This window comes from Eupeodes corollae, chromosome 1, assembly GCF_945859685.1.
Source record: "Eupeodes corollae chromosome 1, idEupCoro1.1, whole genome shotgun sequence".
NCBI classification, from domain to species: Eukaryota; Metazoa; Arthropoda; class Insecta; order Diptera; family Syrphidae; genus Eupeodes; species Eupeodes corollae.
This window is the reverse complement of record NC_079147.1, coordinates 39,727,073-39,746,924: the sequence shown is the minus strand read 5'-3', so window position 1 is coordinate 39,746,924 and position 19,852 is coordinate 39,727,073. Positions and strand designations below refer to the sequence as shown.

Here is a 19,852-nt window from a genome sequence, read left to right as displayed (position 1 = left end):
TGTCAATATTTTGAGTGGAAAAAAAAACCATCGCTGTCCCACTTTGTAGGAACCTGGAGCTTATGAAACGTTGGGCACATCCCTTTAGAAAGCACATATATTTATAGAAAATATAAAAATGTTTAGAAAAACCAATAGAGATCGACAATTGTATAATAGAAATTCAACACGAATCCAAGTGCACGTTCCTCCTTAAATTATGTATTTGCAATTTTCTTTCTACTTCATAACCCACTACCTGTCGGCGACTGAAGAAAATACAAACTAACGAGTTAAAATGTTAAACTGACGTTTCTTTTAACGAGTGATACCATATTAAACCAAGAACGGTCATAATCCGAGTTTCCACATATTTCTAGAAAAAAATAATAAATACAAAATTTGTTCCTTAACTTAAAACTATTCAAAGTCTATAAAATTCTAAGACCACCAAACTCTCCACACAAAAATAGTTCATAAAAACCAAACATGCTGCAGTGCTACAATCGAGGATGTGGTCAAACATACGACCCTGAAACCAACAACGATGGTAAGTAAGTTGGGTCGAATTAACGATGACGGATCGCCGCCGGTATGAAAACCTAACTAAATGCTTTACTAAAATATTGAATTAGACTCCTGTTGCCATCATCCTGGTGCTCCATATTTCCATGATGCCTACAAAGGCTGGTCATGCTGCAAGAAAAAAAGTGTCGACTTTACTGAGTTCCTAAATTTCAAAGGATGCACCAAATCAAAACACTCCAATGTGAAACCTCCAGAGCCAGAGAAACCCAAAGAGAATGTCGATATACCTGAACCCACTAAAGAAATTCGACCACCCATCAATACCGAAGCAATGACACGGCCAGACTTCAACTCTTCCCTAACACAAATCAGTGCGACGGTTGCGCCTGCTTTGAAACAAGCTATAGATAGTTTAAAAGCTAAGACCGGCAAAGTGGATGGTAATTCTTTGAAATCGGGGTGAGTTTTACAGTTTGGCACATCAATGCGTCACTTTTTAACGTTTCTATTTGCAGAGATATCCCCATTGGAACTGCGTGTAAAAATCGTGGTTGCAAGTATTCCTATGCAGGTTCGCCAAGCGACGAAGAGGAATGCCAATATCATCCGGGTGTTCCGATTTTCCACGAAGGTCTTAAATACTGGTCATGCTGCCAGAAAAAGACTACTGACTTTGGAACTTTCATGGCACAGCCAGGGTGCGCCTATGGATCACACAAATGGTTCAAGGACGACGAAGACAAAGTGGTGAATTGTCGGTATGACTGGCATCAAACCGCTTCGAATGTCATCGTCGCCATTTACGCCAAAATGTACCACTACGAATTGAGCAGCGTCAAAGTCAATCCCATCCGCCTTAAAGTTTGTCTTATCTTCCCTGAGCAAGATGATTCTGAATTTAATTTAGATTTAGAGCTAAGAGGAGTAAGTTCAAGAATCACATAAATTGATGGTGTTACTATTTAAAGAATCATCCCCTTTTTTCAGATTATCAAAGTCGAACAAACGCAAGTTCAAATGTATGGAACTAAAATAGAGATAACGATGCCAAAAGCAGAAGCTGGATCCTGGGCTAAACTGGATTTCCCACGGAAAAAAGAACAACCAAAGTCAAATAATAGCGACGGGAAAATGATGAAGAACCACCAAGCAGATGATAATTCGGACTCAGACTTCGATTTGGACGACATTGAAAATGTATCGGCGGGTGTCAGGCTGACGGATATTTCCTAAGAACTCTTAATTCGAATAAAAACCAAAATAAACTTTATTTTTGTTATTTTTCTTGACTTTGTTTTGCTTTAGAAACAGACTTCAAGTCTTTTCCAAAAAGAATATTTGTTAGTATCGAAAAACAAAGAAGATGAGGTCCTACATAAACTTCTACAATGTCATGGCTTGATGGCGGTAGAAATGCTTTCCCTTTAGTAACAAGGCTCCATTATTACAAGACCTCATAAATGTTTCATAACTTGAAATTTTTTTCTATTCCTCGAGAAATAAAAATCACCCTTTTTTAAATTATTAACAAATTTTATTTATTTCCCATTCTAATCATCTTTGCCAGGGACGTAGTCTTCATCGTCGTCGTCTGATTCTAGATCCTCGCCCAAATCAAGATCTCCAATACTCTGAAATAGAGTCTCATCGATTTTAACATTCTCAATGGATTCTCCAGCTTCAAGGAGAAACTTAATATCGGATTCGTTGAGGGTATTATCACAAAGGAACAATTCTTTGCCAGTCAGCTTCTTGCCATCGCTCAAAACTTTTTCTCTCTTCGCAGCGATACCGGTGCTTTCTTCGAATTCCGTTTTCCATTTCATAAATGTCTCCACCGTAACTCGAGTTCCTTCGAATTTTTTACGTTCGGCTTCTTCGCTTTCGTATAATTTGCGAGCTGTTTCGTTTTCTTGTTCCTTCTTGTGATCGTCCCAACGTTCGTTTAGCCATTCCTGAGCACTGCTCACCAACGAGAATATCATTTCCATACCCACATGTTCTTCGATTGTGCTTTGTATGTGCTCCAATAGAAGACGTTCATATGAATCTTCAAAATTGAATGCATCTTCGATTTCAACGATGGGACCTTCATCGGGATATTTGGCAGTATAAGTAAAGACAAGATTGCATGAAAGGCCGTTCTCATCTTCAGCGGCAAATTCTTCAGTGGCAATTGGAATTTGGAATTTATGAAATGGTGTTGTTTCGAGAACTTAAATTAAAAGAAAATTAAGAAAATATTAAAGAAATATGGATAGACTATTCATGGCGGGTCTTACTTTCCATATCGCCACAATAAATGGAATCTAGGGCTTCGATTTCGTTGCATTGGTCTTCTTTGTAGTTTCTACTCATTTTGCTGGAATTAAGATTTGCAAATTAAGTAAGTAATATAATAAATAATAATCTTAACAAATAATCCCAAAACAATCGACGTCGATTTGCCAATTTACACGGTTTTTCGAGGGTTATGTTGTGATTGTGACAAAGTGTCATTCAAATGTCAGTGACGAGTAAAGAGTAATGCCAAACTACTTCTTAGGACACAAATTTATGATACGTACCATTCCTTTAATTTGAGTCCCCTACCACACTAAGATATTGGTAAAGACTGATTTTTGCAAATTTTCTTTCAAGTGAGTTTCCAAGTCCGGTATTACACAACACATGTTTTTCCTTGAAATAAAAATGAAATAGAAACAAATCTATCTCGGAATGCACGTACAAGCTATTCCTTGTGTGTTTTTGACGATTTTATTTCCTTTTCTTCGTATTTTTTCGCATTTGCTTCACCTCAATATGGGAAATGAAAGGGCATTCAAGTGAAAGAAGGAAAGCAACGAAAATAGAAATAAAAGATATCTGTCAAAAAATGCACAGACTTAAACATCCAAAAAGTCTTCGTGTAATAATGCGCGCATTTTCGAATGACACTTCAAAACAAAATAGCCGATTTATGCGCATTATATACATGCTCTGTGTAATACCGGAATAAAAGCTTTATATTTATGGTTTGATGTAAAAGTACTTGACGATTTGAGCAAAAACACTCTATATATATATATAGAGAGAGAGAGAGAGTGTTTCTGGATTTGAGGCTTCATCATACATGCTATGAAACTGGATTTTTAATGAGATAAAAACTTTATTGGACTATCAATTAAATTTAAGAAATTACTTAAGTTAAATTAAAGAAGTTATCTTTATTTGTACTTTCCATGTCTACTGGAATGAAATACATCCCTAAAGCTGGCCATATACGACGGAGCTTAAGATCCATATGGACCCAAGCCGATACAAACACAATAGTGTGTAGAGAAGCTAGCTGGGTTTGGCTCTGGCTATCCATTTAGGTTCTCAGCAAGTAAAATATCATTGAGCCAGATCTAACGAGCCAATTCTCGGCTCTGCCATGTGTGGGGAATAAATGAGCCAAGCACTTCTGTCTGTTTTCACAATCTTATCTCACCACCTAACAGCTATCTAAATAGCTTAGCGTATCTCGTAAAAAATTCATGAAAACAGATCTTTAATTTCTCTTTTCTTCTTTATATTTGTTCTGGTTAGTGACTTACTTGTTTTATATAGTGTTAACATTTTTGGGAACGTTTATCTGCTTACAAGCTATGTAATTTCAACATATTTATCTAAACTGCTCGTGCTTGAAGTGGAAAATAGAAAAGTCATTAATCTGTCACATTAGCTGTGGCTTGGCCGTTTATGGCGGCCAAATTTTGACCATTTTCAATTAGTTCAGGTTTGGTCTCAAGCTTAAGATATCGATTTGTCCACACAAATAATTGTTTGCTATAACCTGCATGAAATCTAGAAGCCGTTAACAAACATATCTACTTTAGAATGTGACCTCACTTTAAATATTAACTCTGATCACAGAACCTTGTGAATATACTGGGGGTTGTCGTCAATTTCAGGAGGAATATTTAAAAAAACTTCACCAAAAAATTCTCAAGAGATCGTTCAAGAGTTGTTGGAAATTTAGCGGAAACATTGAATAAGCATGGTACTCCTATAAAAAAAGTTTCGGAATGGAAAAGGATAAATAATGAAAGTAATGGATTAAAGCAAAAATGCTCTACGGTTTTCACAATTTTATACACATTAGTAGAGAAGACGTATTCCAGTCGGTTTATCTAAAAGACTGTGTTGAGGATGTTCCACAAACTTTTTCATGAAAAATGAGGAATCAAATCACTTTATTTAAAAATTGACGAAAACTGGTTTCTTAAAACAGTAGTCTCTTGGAGATATATATTACCTGAAAGATTCTTTTCACTAAGATCTCCATCCTTTTCTTGAGAATCCTTCAGAACTTATTCCTCATTCAAGCACTAACATTGAGGTCCTCTCCAATTTCATCTCCAAGGAAAAAAATGTTGATCTTACAACGGGTGGAAGCTTAGATTTAAATTCACTCAAAGTGTATTAAAATGCAGCTTTGTTAAGTTTTAAATGCTTTGTTAATTTTTGAAAAGCAGTTTTATATGTATATTATTTTAATTCAAATGACCTTAAGAAATGTGTTCCTTTACAGATTATGTAATTTATTTACTTTTTTTGTATGAGTGATTCATTTTTAAAGTACTGATTTGAAGCAAATATAGTTGTGGATGCAAACTTTCTAATATAAAGAAGCCGATTTCCAACAAGTAACAACCATGGCTGTTTAACTGAGACAGGTGAAAGCTTTTTTGTTTTCACCAGCATTGGTTTACTTTCTGATACCTTGGTGAATTCACAAATTTGGGGCTCCTTTTTAAAGCAAAAAAACTCACTCTGTTGTATATACTGTTCGAAAGATAGAATTCCAAAAAGACTGAGTAAACAGTCTTAAAGGTTTTACCGTGTTCATATCAAATGGTTAAACCTATCTTCAGCAACACTTCCATTAGCAATGTTTTTGATGACCAAACTTGCATTACGACCTGCAAAAACTAGCTACGTTGATATAAATAGTTCTGTTTTAACAATTTAAAAGCTTGCCGTAGCCTACCAAGCTTCAAAAATCTGAAAGTGGTTTTTCTCTGTCATTCGATTTGGATTTTTGAAAAGTTCAAAACCAAAGTGTCGGAGCCAACGAGCGAGCTATTCGTGAGTGAGGAATGAAAGAGCCACATAGTTCTGCAAGATTACACAATATCAGATTGCCTTCTAACAATTATCTAACAATATCAAGTTTAAAACCGAAAAAAAATCCAATTACTATATTTTGAAATAGTTTTACAAGAACCCTTTTTACGTGATACTATTCAGTCGGAATAACGAAGGAGTCGGCGCGTTTATTGTGTTCGAGCTATATATTTATATTAAAACAAACAAACCTTTTGTCCCAAAAGTATATCATCAAAAAAGTGTAACCAGTCCCATAATCGTCGAATGACAGCTGTCAACGTTTTTCAGCACATTCGAGGTTAGAGTTTTGGCTGGAGTAAGAATTTATTCATTCTATTAATTATTATTTAAAAAATTCAATTTAATTATCTTTTATTTAAGTAATACAAATATTAAGATCTTATTTAACTCTTTTTCCTTATAATCTTCAAGTATTGAATAAAAATTATTAACTAACCAAGTTTTTCTCTTGCAGTTTTTTTTTGCGCTGCTCACAATTACATAATTGTCCAATAAGAAAAATGTCTCAAGCTCCAGTACGTGTTTCTCCACTCATCAAATTCGGCAGATGGAGTCTTCTCCTGGTCGGTGTTGGCTACGGCGCATTCCACCAGAGCCGACTTTCCACCCGTGAAGTCAAAATCCGTGAAATCGAAGCCCAACAAAAGATTGTTCGCGATGCTAAATTGGCCGAAGAGAAGAAGAGGAACGCAGCAGCTGAAATCAAGGCTCTCGAAGACCTGTCGAAACCATCTAAAAAGTAGATTTTATTCCAAAAAAAAACTCAAGCCTGTATGTTAAATCGAAACGATCTGATTTTTTCCGATACTGGATTTATAAGAATTCAATAAATAATTGTTCATAACCAGAAATATAAAATTTGTGTAAGATGTTTTGTAGGCAAGGTATGTATGACGAATGTCTCCGTCTCGTTGTGCAGTGTGTTAAGAACAACATTGGTCCTTGATCTGCCCTCGTATTAAACTCCTGTTATCTTTTTAAAGAGAAATTTTGAAGCTATGAGCTCATCGAAGGTCTTGCCAACCAATGAACGTAAAGTTTTCGCTGCCACAAGTTTGCACTAATTTTGTTGTTGATTTCAAATATCCTCAAGTCTTTCAAGCTTAGTTGGAAAGAGTATAAGGAGTTTTTTTAAATTTAAAATATTGTTTAACTTTCAAGGAGATATATTTACCCAATCAATTGATGAATGGAATAGTTCTTTGGGCCTATTACAGATTTACGAATAATATTTTTGAGTATCTATGAAAAAAATATGTTTGAGCATGCGAATGTTTATGCCAACCAAATGCCATACTTGAACCGTATTAAGACTTCTTGAGGCTATCTAATTTTATGAAGTAGCTTCTTTTACAATAAAATCCGTGATGGTTTTTCAAATCTATACTCCTTTTTAATATTCGAAAGTACTTTAAAATTTGTTAGATTTTACGTGTCTTTAAAAAAATAAATGAATCGCTAAACCATTTATATTAAAATGGTTTTCAGCAAAAAAGGCAAAACGGTTTGAAAGTAAGTTTATTTCCTTTATTTCGAATCTGTTGTTAAAACAATTCCATTATAAAAAGTTTTCGAAATAAAGGTATTAATAAATATAATGTTGAAAACGGGTATTTTTAAAACTTGAGGAAATACATAAAATTAGAGTTTGGATTCAAAATCAGCGCTAAAAATTAATTTCGATTTCGAAATCACTGGAATACAAACTGGGAGCGATATAGGGAGGTACTAGCACAACTGCTTGATCACATCCTTCTTAAAAGCTCCTCCAGTAAAGATGAACTTGACCTTTCTGTAAATCATCTCACCGATGCCTTAAATAAATCAATGAGATCTTCATGCCCTGTAAGCATTTTAAAGGGTAAAAAGAAACCTCATTGGTGGCGTAAAGAACTAGAACCATTCAGAAAGAGCTGTCGCAAACTCTTCAACAGATCTAAGTACACTAGATCTCCATCTGACTGGGACCTATATAAACAAGCTCTAAAGCAATATAAAAAAGAATTAAGGAAGAGTAAGAGGTCTTCTTGGAGAAACTTTTGTGGTAAAATAGAAAATACTTCAGAAGCCTCAAGACTCAGGAAAATTCTCTCAAAAAGTCCAACTATACCCAGTGCTTTAAAGACAGAAGCAGGCACGTGGACTATCACAGATGAAGAATCTCTTAATCTGTCATTAGACACCCACTTTCCAGGTAGCTCTAACATAATAAATGACTTAACATCAGAGTCTCTAGCTTATACAAGCGATTTAGTTGATCTAATAACGCGGGAAAAACTTCAATGGGCCATAAACAGCTTTGATCCATATAAATCTCCAGGGCCAGACGGAATCATTCCGTCCGAACTACAAAAATGCTTAGACATGATCATTCCACCATTGGAATTCATTCTGACAAGCTGTGTAAGGTTGAGATATATTCCCAAAGCCTGGAGAAAGGCAAAAGTAGTCTTCATTCCTAAAGCAGGGAAACCCTCACACGTTAACCCTAAAGATCTACGACCAATCAGATTGACTGAAATTTACATCAGACATAATTTAAAACCATGTCTCATTTCCACAGCTCAACATGCTTACTCTAAGGGAAAATCAGTAGAATCAGCTCTTCACTCGCTGGTACGTATTATTGAACATTCCTTCGAATACAAAGAATATAACTTAGTAGCGTTCCTAGATATTGAAGGAGCACGATGTTGCGATATCCGTATCTGGGAAGCATCCCCAAGTTCTCTCGGAACTCCTACAAAATGCCCTAAATGGGCTAACTAAAGGGCTTAACAATGTGGATTGGACGTCAACCCACACAAAACAATTAATTAATTAATTAATTAATTGAATTAATACTCTTTTCGAGAAGATATAAAATTCCTCAGATTAGCCCACCCAAGATTAGAGGAATACCATTAAGCTTTTCCGATCAAGCTAAATATTTGGGCCTCATTTTAGATAAAAAACTAAATTGGAAAGCAAATATTAATGAAAGAGTAAAAAAGGCTACTGTAGCGCTTTTTACTTGTAAAAAGGCCATAGGATCAAAATGGGGCTTCTCCCCAAAAATAACCCACTGGCTATACACTTCGGTAATCAGACCGATACTCATTTATGGAGCTGTCGGATGGTGGACCGCACTGGACAAGATGCGTGCATCACAGGAGCACTTCGCTCAACACCAACCGCAGCACTGGAAGTGCTTTTAAACCTAACACCACTTGACATCTTCTCCAAAAAGGTGGCTGCCAGCTCATGTGTAAGACTTAGAGCCACCTCTCAATGGACCAGTAACAATACTGGACATACTACTATTCTAGACAATTTCAGATCTATCCCAGATCGCTTAGACTATACCACCCCAAAAATGGTATTCGGTAAAAGCTTCCATGTGTCCATCCCTTTAAGATCCTTCTGGGAAGAAGAGAGACCCCTGGAAGACAATGCGGTACACTTCTATACAGACGGTTCAAAGACCGATCACGGAGTTGGAAGTGGTATCTTTTCAGAACAACTGAATCTCAGTCTATCCTATAGACTTCCCAATCAATGTAGTGTATTCCAGGCAGAAGTAATGGCGATTAAAGAAGCACTATCCTGGCTCAAAGAAAACTTTATATCTTGTAAGGATATACGATTCCTCTCAGACAGCCAAGCCGCTCTTAAATCTCTCGCGTCTGTCTCCACAAACTCTCAAACAGTCCACGATTGTCGATCATCTCTGAATGAGATGACGGAACAGTTTAACATTCACCTCATTTGGGTGCCGGGCCACAGAGACATTCCGGGAAATTGTAGAGCCGATGAGATCGCCAAAAACGGAACACTTCTGCCTCATGTTAGACAAAAACATAACATAGGAACACCACTTGCTACATGCAAATATCTTCTCAAGCAATATGCTCTAGAAACAACAAATGCTAGATGGTCACAAGGTACCACCTGCCTAGCAACCAAGCAAATATGGCCAAGTATGGACTTAAAACGGTCAAAAGGCTTGATATCACTGAGCACACAAAGTATAAGCTCTACAATTGGAGTAATAACGGGACACTGCCTCATAGGAAGACATGCTCTGAGGCTAGGGGTCTACACAAATGACTTCTGTAGAAGCTGCATGGACGAGGAGGAAGAGGAAACGGTCCAACACCTTCTATGTACATGTCCAGCACTCTCCATTAGAAGGAATGACTTCCTCGGTAATCCCTTCTTCGATAACACCAGTGAACTGGCAACGATTGACACAAAATGCCTCTCTAACTTTATTAAAAGTACAAAATGGTTTGTTTAATTTCATTACTCTCCCATGAGTAACCTCATTAGTGGTATCACAATGGACCCTTGAGGTCTACGTGTGTCAATGACATCTGGACAGCCACTCCAACCTTACCTAACCTATCTTACATGCATCAGCGTTGGCGACAGTAAAACTTACAAAGGGATGCTAGTTATCGTCTTTAATGACGGTTTTAATGGTAGTTTAAAAGTAATGTCGGTTATGGGATGCCCTATAGGCCGCGAAAACCATACTTATGTTGAGAAACGTGGTGAAAAGCGAATCTCACGTTCTGAGCGGTGCGTAAGTGATGCCGTTAAACAAGCCAGAATTGATTCAAGAGCAAACAATCTGATTAGAAAGAGTTTCAAGAAGAAGAGGAAGGAATATTCTATGGACCAGGCATCGCAGTTTACTTTCTTTGTTTTAGATAAGCCAATCAGCCGGAATCGTGGAGGAGGTGCGAGCCCATTTTTTCGAGGTGGAGTTGTTTACCCCGGTGTAACTCATGTTCTTTACAATATTTTATATTTATACTGTCGAACTATGTTAATAAATGATAATAAAATTAATAAAGTTGTATCTTTTACTGGTCGTAAAAAAACCTAAAAATTCCTTAAATTACAGGCCGTCACATGGGATGACCCCCTTAATACTAAAACATATTTTCCAAAACTATGAGTAGGTATATCAAATTCAAGTTTTTCTCCAAACCTCATGTAGATTCAAATAAAGACTCATAATTAATAAGAATTTCCAGAAACTAAGTAAGATACTTTAGTGCTTTAAATTATATCTAAAAGAGAAGGATTTGTACTTTTCAAAATCAACACACAATTTAAATTAGGGTTTAAAAACCCTGTGCTCGGTTATTTTTAACATTTTTAAAGGGGCATATTTTAAAAGCCTGATGTGATAGAAAAAGTTAAAGGAGAGATTCGAATTGAGGACACCTTAATCCCTTAAAAAAGTATTATTTTGTTTATGCGACAGAAAAAAAAATAATTTTGTCGAGCAGTTTTATAGTTAGGCTGAGAGCTACGAAAGTAAATTGTAAATTGTAATTAGGTATTGTGAGTAATTTGGATAGGATAGGTTCGGGCGAGGGATTGCGGGAAGGATTGTCCGTTAAGGCAGTTGTGGCATGCATGTGTTGCTCGAAGTAGCTCGTCGGATGTGGGGGGAGGGCGTCTTGTTACCGTAACTAGACCTCACCTCTGCAAAAAACATAAATCATACCGAATAAATTCGATGACCGGAAATTACGAGTGCACTACCACCGCTCATCCAATTTTCTCAGCGGCCACTGTGACGTCAAGGCCTGGCCTTAGCCGACCCATCCTGGCATACATTCGAGCTGGTTTCCGGATTCCCCTAAAGTGAAACCAGAAAAGTTCGCTATCCTATAACCTTCCTTGCCCGACCCTATCCTACTCTTTCTTTTCCGATTTGCCTAAATCCAAATGGCACCTAACGTCATTACAAATGGCTCCCAATACCCCATTGCAAAATGTAAAATAAAATTGCTCAACTTTTTAAAAAAGTTTATTGGAGGCGAGAACCTCTTTATTTGCTTGCTAAAATTTAACTCCTAAAGATTTTCTTAAAATTATCTAACCTATTGAATCTATGCTGCTGGCGGGTGTTGCCACAGGTGGTGTTGTGTTACTTCTATGCTACGTGCTAGAATGCAGCTGTTGATTCATTTTCAGATGTCACGTCAGCGAAATTAAGTGTGGGAATAAATCATTCTTCCCAATTTCACACCTTAACTTGTATAAATACGTATTTTAGAAACATTTAAGTAGAATTACCTTTCGGCTATACTAGGAGTGGATATGTATTTCAATATTTATGATTTTGATGCAGGAACACTATTTTGAATGCAAATTAGATATTACGATAAGTAATTACAAAATTAAATACCTAACTAAATTAACTTCGAATCACTTCAAATCCTGAATAGGACACTTGTTGGTCATAAACATCTTCAAGAGCATTATGCTCTTGATTTCTGAGAGCAATAGATTCTTCATTTCTTTTGATTTGAATTTTAAATATCTGTTACTTTAACTGTATAACAGTTTTGTCTCTAAATCCACCGTCACAAAAATTTATCCAAACATCACCAATGACGTTTTTCGCTACTTGGCGAGTGACCATAGTAGAATTAGCTTTCCTTTAAGTAGATGAAGTAAATAACCTCTTGACAGCCCATATCTAGTAAGCAAAATAAAACTGTTATATTTCATTTTCGTAGACCTCATCTCTCAGGTTATCCCAAAGAAAAAAGTCGAAAGATCTTAAATAATCGAGAAATGGTGGGAATTTTCAAAATTCTTGTTGAAACCAAAGTTTATATTAATGTCGTTCATTAAATGACTAATAGGTTTTCGTCTACGGGTTACAGCAACAATATTCCAAGTTGTTTGTTAGTGACCACGTGGTTTCGTTTCATCGCATCAGTAACTTGAGCCAACAGCTCAAATTCTTCCAGCGGCTCTAATATTTTCATCCGAAAACGTTTGTCACGCAACAACCAAAAGAACTCAATTTAAATTTAAAGGTAACTTTGTAGAAAATTTGACTTAAAACTTTCGTCAAAAAAAATCAGTTTTGCTATCAAATCAAGCCTACTTATGTCAAAATATCAGCTATATAAACTTTATAAAGCCTGCGATTTATTAACTTCCAATAGGAAGTTATTGTAATGGGTCCAATTTGTCAAATTGAAAATTTTGACATTTCTCGACGTTTCAAGGTCCCTAGAGTCGAAATAAAAGATTTTAAGAAAGATGTGTGTGCGTGCGTGTGTACGTACGTTTGTACGTCCGTACGTCCGTACGTTCGCGACGTTTTTTTTCGTCGTCCATACCTCAAGAACCAGAAGAGATATCGACTTCAAATAAATTTTGTTATACAGATAACAAGGCAGAAAGATGCAGAAAGATGCAGAAAGGGCTCTCAAGAAAATTGAGTGGGTGGTTTTTTCACCATAGCAGTTTGAAAAAAAGGTGAAAATTTTAAATATCTTACGAACCAAAAACGCTAGAGACTTGAATTAAATTTTATGTAATAAACTGTAATGTGATACCAAACACGTATATTTTTTGAAAAAAAATCAATATAACGGTTTTTTTTATAAATCAAAAAAACTGAAAAAAAAAATTTGTCACCTCCAAAATTTTAGGACTGAAATATGATTTCATCTCCAAAACAATTTTGTGCAACGAAGAATAATGTTTTTGACATCTGATAAAATTTTGAGAAGAATCTAATTGGCAGTTTTAAAAAAAAAAAATAAAAACCTAAAAAAACATTACTCAAAGTTCTTAAAAATTGAAAAAACTTGAAATTTAGGCTTTAAGCTTATTTTATCTTATAAGAAATATTGTTTTCAACATTAGGACAAATGTTTAGAAAAATCGAATTGACAGTTTTTTTACAAAAAATAAAACTCCAAAAAAAACAATACTAAAAAAAGTTACTTTCGGCTCAAATAGCTTTTCAAAAATTAAAAATATTGGCTTCAAACTTATTTTATTTCACAGAAAATATTGTTTTCAATATTTAGTAATTTTTATATAAAAATCCAACAGTCCGTTTTTTCATAAAAAATAAAATCTACTGAAAATAGTGCACACATTTGGTAAAAATTGATACGAGTACATATAGACAAAATTTTAAGCAAAACAAATCGACAGACGGGATGGGAAGTTATCCTTATCAGTGTGGGTCGCATCCCAGCCTCTTTTTTATTAATAGAATTGGACAATTGTATTTAAAGATTTGAGTAAAAATGTTCTTTGTCATAGTTGGAAATGCATAAGGACTTCTTCCTTTATAATACAAACATAACACGCCTAGTTTCTTTCTGTAGATGCATAATAATGTTGACAGATAGTCAAGTAAAGTTCCAAATTTGAAATTAATGACATCTGGAAACTAGCTTTCTTGATCTTATTTTGCGTTCAAAAAAATCCATTTACTGAAATTAAAGTCCCTTGTGTATTTTGAAGCTAACCAGTGACTGTTGCTCAAAAGTTTAATATTCAAAATGAAAACCTTTATGAAATTCAGTATTAAAGAGTTCAAAATTTCCGTTTTAATTGATAATTTCTTGACAATAGGCCGGAATTTTCGATTTTTCATGCGATACCAATCTTCTGCCAACAAACATTCTCTTATTTATTTTGTTTCTGTTTCTGGTAACAAGAGAAGAATGGTATGTCTCCTCTATGTTTTTTCAGACGTGCCTTTTCAGCTAATTTCTTCCATGAGTTTCCGTGTGGCTTAAATCTAAATATCCATTTTGTTCTGTAACATTCCCCTATAAAACATAACATTTTAGTATACTGACGAATGTGATGGTGGCGCTGTTGATTTTCCTAAATCTTAACTTTAACAGAAAAAGTCCTTTGACAGCTGCCCAGATGTCACTTTAGTCGTTCTTCTCCATGAAATTACTATCTTTGTATATAAACAATCTTATTTAAAACCGCTGTATAGAGCCTACATAAAGTTATGTAATCTCTATCATGCCTCTTAACTCGAAAATGCTATTTATAAAACTTATGCAAGATTGCATAGTCCCATAATAAGCTAAACTCGTTTTTAGTTTGAATAGAGCATACAAAAGGAAATTATTGTTATTATTATTTTGTAAGTGTCATTTTGATTCTCTCTATTAATGAAATTAAAAAGAAAACAATAATAATCGCATTCTCAAAGCTAGTGGCTACGTAGTCAAGGAATTCTGATTGGCCAAATCTAACTACAAAAGTAGTTTTAATTTCCCCTCCGACGACATAGTGTAAAAATATCGGCTACAAAATTAGTGCACACTGGTTTTGACGTTTCATAATCAGCTGCTCGGTAAGGGCAGAAGAGTTCAAAATGAAATTAATCTTTCGGAATTTAAATACAAATATAAATCAATCATATTATATCTTCTATTTGGTGTTATTGAATTTAAAAAGAAAAAAACTATTTAAAGTTCTGAAAACACAAATGATTCTTATTTTATATATTTATATTTGTAATGAATATGACTGTTCCGGATTGACTAGCTTTGCAGTGCAATATTGCATTCACAAAGCTAGGTGAATTTTGAATACGTAGCCACTAGCTTTGTGAATGCGCCCATTGCCTTTTCAGTTTGGTTCGTTTATTAATGATGTTATTAATTTAAATCGCGTTTTACCAACTTCAAGAAGGCGGAAAGTTTATAAAAAAAGGTTCAACCCAATGAGCTTATTTTTGAAAGAGAATACCGTACAAATAATTGGAACTATCCGTTGGGACCTCAGCATCGACAATAGAGGAGGCCACATCCCCACAGATTTTCAAGTAATGACTGCAATAAGATATTAGAAACAGAACGAGGTAATTTTGTACTAAATGTTCACACTAATTCGAAATTTGTACCTTTTATGATTTGTTTAATGATTTAAGACGATGGAGCAGACATCCACGTATTTAGCCAACCTATGCTTTGCCAAATTTGTAAGCGTGTGGCAAGAGCATTAGCTACCAAAAGACCTTTGTTCATTTAAAAACTTCTTTCTTCTTTTTCGGACCAGCTAAGAAATATGAACAAGTTCCCTCAAATACGGAAGTTTCCAAAGGTGGTTAGGGCCATTGACTGCACCCACATAAGGATCACAAAAGTAGGTAGCCCACCAAGGCAGTACTATATAAACAGAAAAGGGTACTATTCGCTGAATACCCAAGTAGTATGCAACGCATCCCTAAAAATGAATGACATTGTTGTTTGCCGCTGGAGAGGCAGCACTCATGAATTATTAGGGAAAGCAGAATTAAACAAAGATTTGATGATGGGGAGTTCAATGGTTGTCTGCTTGATTTCCCTATTTTGGTACTTTTTTGGCACAAACATTGTATAACTAAAATGCATAGAACATTTTTTTCTTAATGGGAATTTTCTGATCGTTACATAGAGCCTACATAAATCCTTATGCACTGTATAACTATTCATCTGTTTAGCGAATTCTATTAAATAAAACTGAAATCTATATTAGTACCGTTGTGAAAGCTCAACTCGTGGCTTTTTTTATATAAAACTTCCAACGTCAAGCCTAGTACATACTTCCTCGTGAAGTGAACGTTCGCCAGTGGAGAAAGTGAACTTTTGACATTGCTCACTGGTACACACTTGTGAGTATACGTTGTGAACATTTGACGTTTCAAAAACACAATGAAGACATAAATCCTTCGTACGTATCACCCTCCAAAACCCATTTGTTTACATTGTTGTATTTGTAATTTTGACATTATGTCCATGAATAAATGTGAAATTCAAATCACTGAATCACATGGCAAGCAGCCACAAACTTTAAAATGCGGAAACCAAATGTCAAAGCTTCACCAACAGTTCCCGTACATTTTGCACGTGAATTGCCCGTGAACGAAAACTCTCCACTTTGTTCTCCACTCAGCTTCACGAGCAAGTTCACGGGTGAACCAAAAACTGAAATTTGTATGGGTTCACGAGATGGTTCACAAGTATGTACTAGGCTTCACGGCGAATGTAAAATAAATCAGTTCCAGTTCAGATAATACTATAGATTTTATATGCAAATAATATAACAAAATAAAGTAAATGTCATTGCATTTATGGTAAATAAACACGCCATATTTTTCAGAAGAGTTTTACCAGAACAATTCTCATCGAACACATCTCATGACGTTTATCAGCTGTCACCTGTCTTTTTGCTGCCTGCGGCTTGACTGAAGGTTCTATGGTTTAGGATTTGTCCAATCTGCAAAACATTTAACAAGAACATAAGTGAAGTTCTTCGTTCAAATTTTCTAATCAAGTCAAGTTTCAATTAATTTATTTAATAATTATCTTGACAAACAAATTAATATATTTCCTATAAATTTAATAATGAATAAAGTTATTTCGATTTTCACATTTTAATGCAATTAAAGTGAAACATTGAAGTTCTTTTTCATCAATAATAATTCTTGAAAACAAGAAAAGATGAATTTATACAAATGGATCGAGGGAAGACAAAGTGGGATACTTTCCACGATTTGGACAAAAGACCAAGTCATGAAAAGAATCTATACAAGACTCGAACCGTGTAACTACTGGAATGATCTATATCCTGCCCATGTTAATAACTCGGAATATGGGGCGATTTTTAATTTAGAATTCTCTCCAGCTGGGTAAATATTTGGAACTAAAATAAAACATGTATCATATTGAAGCCATCACACAATACACTCTCGTCTTTTTGTTTAGAAATGTTTTAGCTGCTGCTTGTGAACGAAGGGCAATTGTTCTATTTGATGCCATTTCACAGAAACAAATTCAAAGAGTTATGAAAGCTCACACGGACAATGTTAACTGCATCAAGTACGAAGAACTTATATGTTTTAAGATTTTGTCTTAACTTCTTGGTTTTCTTTATAAAGGTTCCTTGACAATAGGACATTTGCTACTTGCTCCGATGATACAACAGTGGCCATTTGGGACACACGTTATTTAAAGAATCGAGTTCGAAGTCTGCAGGGTCACTCGAATTGGGTGAAGAATATTGAATACTCGAATAAGGATAAGCTTTTAGTAACGTCTGGGTTTGATGGGAGCATTTTCACGTGGGATATTAATTCCTACACCGAAGAAGGACTCATCTACGAAAAAGTTTTCAACACTTCCGGGTTGATGCGTTGTCGAATATCTCCAGATGGTACTAAGCTGGTAATGTGTACGACTGGAGGCTATCTAATGATAATTCATCATCTGGATCTGACGACTCTGCATAAGGATTTGTGTGGATTCAGAGTGAGTGTACTTGACCAGACAATTCCAGGAAATAGCAAGGTTATTTTTTTTAAAACCATTTTTGTATATTCCCCTAGCCGACTTTATATAGACTGATGCAAATGGCTAACCAATTTATACCTAACGCTGCCAAGTTTGATCACATTTTCTCCAAGAACCAGAAGAGAAATCGTGTAGAATTAGTGACTGATTTTCCTGATGACAATGACGCCGAAATAATTCATGCGCTTCAGGTAAGAAAATAATCATTTAAAATGCATATTTTAATATTATGAAAATGCACCATTTTAATCAATACGTTATTGTTTTACTCTGTGTTTTTAAATAGATTCACCCACAGGGGCTTTCATTTCTAAGTCGCAATGTTAGTATTGATGAACGAAACGAATATAGTTGCATTCACGATATAAACGAAGAGTTGTACGATTTTAAACCTCATATAAAACGAAAGAGGAAAAACAGCGATTGCGATCGACCCAGCACATCTAAAGGTATTCGAAGTAAGAGGAGAATAAGACACACAATAGTCCCTCACGATTCCGATTCCGACCAACCATCAACCTCGAGTGGTATCCGGCCCTCAGGCAGAAGAACCGAAGAACCAACTTCAGGAAGACGACCAAAGTTTCGAAAGAGAGTGGTCAGACAAGCAAATCCTAGTAATAATGCCAACTACGATAGTCAACCATCCACCTCCACAGCCATTGCTATACCAGTGATCCCCAACAACAGCAGCAGTACAAGTTCAACTGCAGCATCATCCACCGCTCCTGGAACAACTCCAACAACAAATCGTGTCAATTTTGTACCGGATATTTGGGCAGCAGAAATAACCGTAGAAGAAAGAGCAGCTCGACAAACTCGACAAAACTCTACCAACACAGTCGCTGGCTATGATTTTGTGTATGCCATCAGCAGTGGGATAATGCAAACTTCATCGGCAACCAATAACTCAAGTACAACTGCAACTGCACCCTTACCTCCGGTTGCAAGCAATGGCACCACACTATATTTAAATGATAATCCAATTCCCTACAGCGAGGAGTTCATACTTCAGAATGCTAAAAAACTTATGTATTATGTACAGGAATCAAATGAAGGAAGAGGTTTCATCAAAGAGCCATCATTCTCATCCGATGGACGAATTATTTGTTCACCATACAAAAATGGTGTACGATTATTTTCATATTCAGAAAACTGTTCCGAACATCCAAGACTGTATATGAATGAAGAATTGAAAAGAAGTCCCAAGCCACTTGTTGAGGTGAAAAACATTGACTGCCATTCGGATATTGTACTTAGCACTTCGTTTAGTCCAACGCAACCACTTTTGGTGACAGGCTGTAAGCTGGGCAAGGTTACCTGGCATTATCCATATTTGTAGAACAATAATATACCTAGGCATATTTGAAATAGACCTTTTTTTTACATATATACATATATTTTCACCATTTGTTTGAATTTGAAATAAGATCTTTTTGTTTTAAGTAAATTTGAACTAGTTTAACTAACTATTGTATAAATCACCTGTGTATCAATAAAATGGGAAGTTATTTAAATAAGATTGCTGAAAAAGTGAAAAAGAGTACAATATTAATTGCTTAATCGGTTTTGTTTAATTTTTAGTAAAGAATATAAATTTATTAGATACGTTAAATGCTAACGTTAAGTTAATAATATTAACTTAGGTCTAAACTTTGAACTAACATAATTTCAACTACTTATAGCAAACAAATTCAATTTAAAGCCTTGCAGATTTGAGGTAGGACAATTAAGAGACATTTTTTTATAGACTGAAGTTAGGTAGTGTGGTTTTAGACCAGGAAAGTCCACAGTCGATCAAATATTTACGGCAGATCCTGGAAAAAACCCCAAGAACATCAATTCGACCCCCACCATCTTTTCATTGATTTCAAGGCCGTATATGACAGAATCTACAGGAACGAGCTGCATAGAGTCATGCCTAGTTTTGGCGTCCCTGCCAAACTCGTCCGTTTGTGCAAGTTATGACATCTGGTCACCCCAATCATTATTTCTATTGGTTCTCAATGATTTCACTCAAAGAAACAGCTTTGATTTCAATTCTATAAATGCAAATTTTGTAAATGAAAAAA

At 35.4% G+C, this 19,852-nt stretch overlaps 4 protein-coding genes across 4 annotated transcripts; 3 read left to right on the top strand and 1 right to left on the bottom strand.

Annotated features, from left to right (window-relative positions):
* Positions 1–296: 296 nt before the first annotated feature.
* LOC129941019 (cysteine and histidine-rich domain-containing protein morgana) lies at positions 297–1,777 on the top strand. The gene is made up of 4 exons (XM_056049560.1): positions 297–529; positions 615–966; positions 1,023–1,431; positions 1,495–1,777. Exons 1-4 carry the CDS (start codon positions 469–471, stop codon positions 1,738–1,740), a joined length of 1,068 nt encoding a protein of 355 aa, XP_055905535.1. The 5' UTR covers positions 297–468; the 3' UTR covers positions 1,741–1,777.
* A 242-nt stretch (positions 1,778–2,019) lies between these two features.
* Positions 2,020–2,998, bottom strand: LOC129941056 (RWD domain-containing protein 1). Its single transcript, XM_056049603.1, has 2 exons — positions 2,790–2,998; positions 2,020–2,722 (listed from the first exon to the last, which is right to left on the bottom strand). The coding sequence occupies exons 1-2, from the start codon at positions 2,863–2,865 to the stop codon at positions 2,058–2,060; spliced, it is 741 nt and encodes a 246-aa protein (XP_055905578.1). The 5' UTR covers positions 2,866–2,998; the 3' UTR covers positions 2,020–2,057.
* A 2,939-nt stretch (positions 2,999–5,937) lies between these two features.
* Positions 5,938–6,519, top strand: LOC129941067 (ATP synthase subunit e, mitochondrial). The gene is made up of 2 exons (XM_056049612.1): positions 5,938–5,956; positions 6,102–6,519. The coding sequence occupies exon 2, from the start codon at positions 6,162–6,164 to the stop codon at positions 6,402–6,404; it is 243 nt and encodes an 80-aa protein (XP_055905587.1). The 5' UTR covers positions 5,938–5,956; positions 6,102–6,161; the 3' UTR covers positions 6,405–6,519.
* Positions 6,520–16,686: 10,167 nt separating this feature from the next.
* LOC129940949 (DDB1- and CUL4-associated factor 10 homolog) lies at positions 16,687–19,343 on the top strand. Its single transcript, XM_056049482.1, has 5 exons — positions 16,687–17,119; positions 17,196–17,309; positions 17,369–17,738; positions 17,816–17,971; positions 18,067–19,343. The coding sequence occupies exons 1-5, from the start codon at positions 16,932–16,934 to the stop codon at positions 19,120–19,122; spliced, it is 1,884 nt and encodes a 627-aa protein (XP_055905457.1). The 5' UTR covers positions 16,687–16,931; the 3' UTR covers positions 19,123–19,343.
* Positions 19,344–19,852: the final 509 nt, after the last annotated feature.

Excerpts from the sequence above, each read along its gene's own strand:
- LOC129941019 (XM_056049560.1), top strand. The coding sequence starts at position 469 with ATGCTGCAGTGCTACAATCGAGGATGTGGTCAAACATACGACCCTGAA. Across the intron at positions 967-1,022 it reads GGTAATTCTTTGAAATCGGG|AGATATCCCCATTGGAACTG; the intron begins GTGAGTTTTACA and ends TTCTATTTGCAG. Across the intron at positions 1,432-1,494 it reads TAGATTTAGAGCTAAGAGGA|ATTATCAAAGTCGAACAAAC; the intron begins GTAAGTTCAAGA and ends CCCTTTTTTCAG.
- LOC129941056 (XM_056049603.1), bottom strand. The coding sequence starts at position 2,865 with ATGAGTAGAAACTACAAAGAAGACCAATGCAACGAAATCGAAGCCCTA. Across the intron at positions 2,723-2,789 it reads TTATTGTGGCGATATGGAAA|TTCTCGAAACAACACCATTT; the intron begins GTAAGACCCGCC and ends TTTTAATTTAAG.
- LOC129941067 (XM_056049612.1), top strand. The coding sequence starts at position 6,162 with ATGTCTCAAGCTCCAGTACGTGTTTCTCCACTCATCAAATTCGGCAGA.
- LOC129940949 (XM_056049482.1), top strand. The coding sequence starts at position 16,932 with ATGAATTTATACAAATGGATCGAGGGAAGACAAAGTGGGATACTTTCC. Across the intron at positions 17,120-17,195 it reads TTAGAATTCTCTCCAGCTGG|AAATGTTTTAGCTGCTGCTT; the intron begins GTAAATATTTGG and ends CTTTTTGTTTAG. Across the intron at positions 17,972-18,066 it reads AAATAATTCATGCGCTTCAG|ATTCACCCACAGGGGCTTTC; the intron begins GTAAGAAAATAA and ends GTTTTTAAATAG.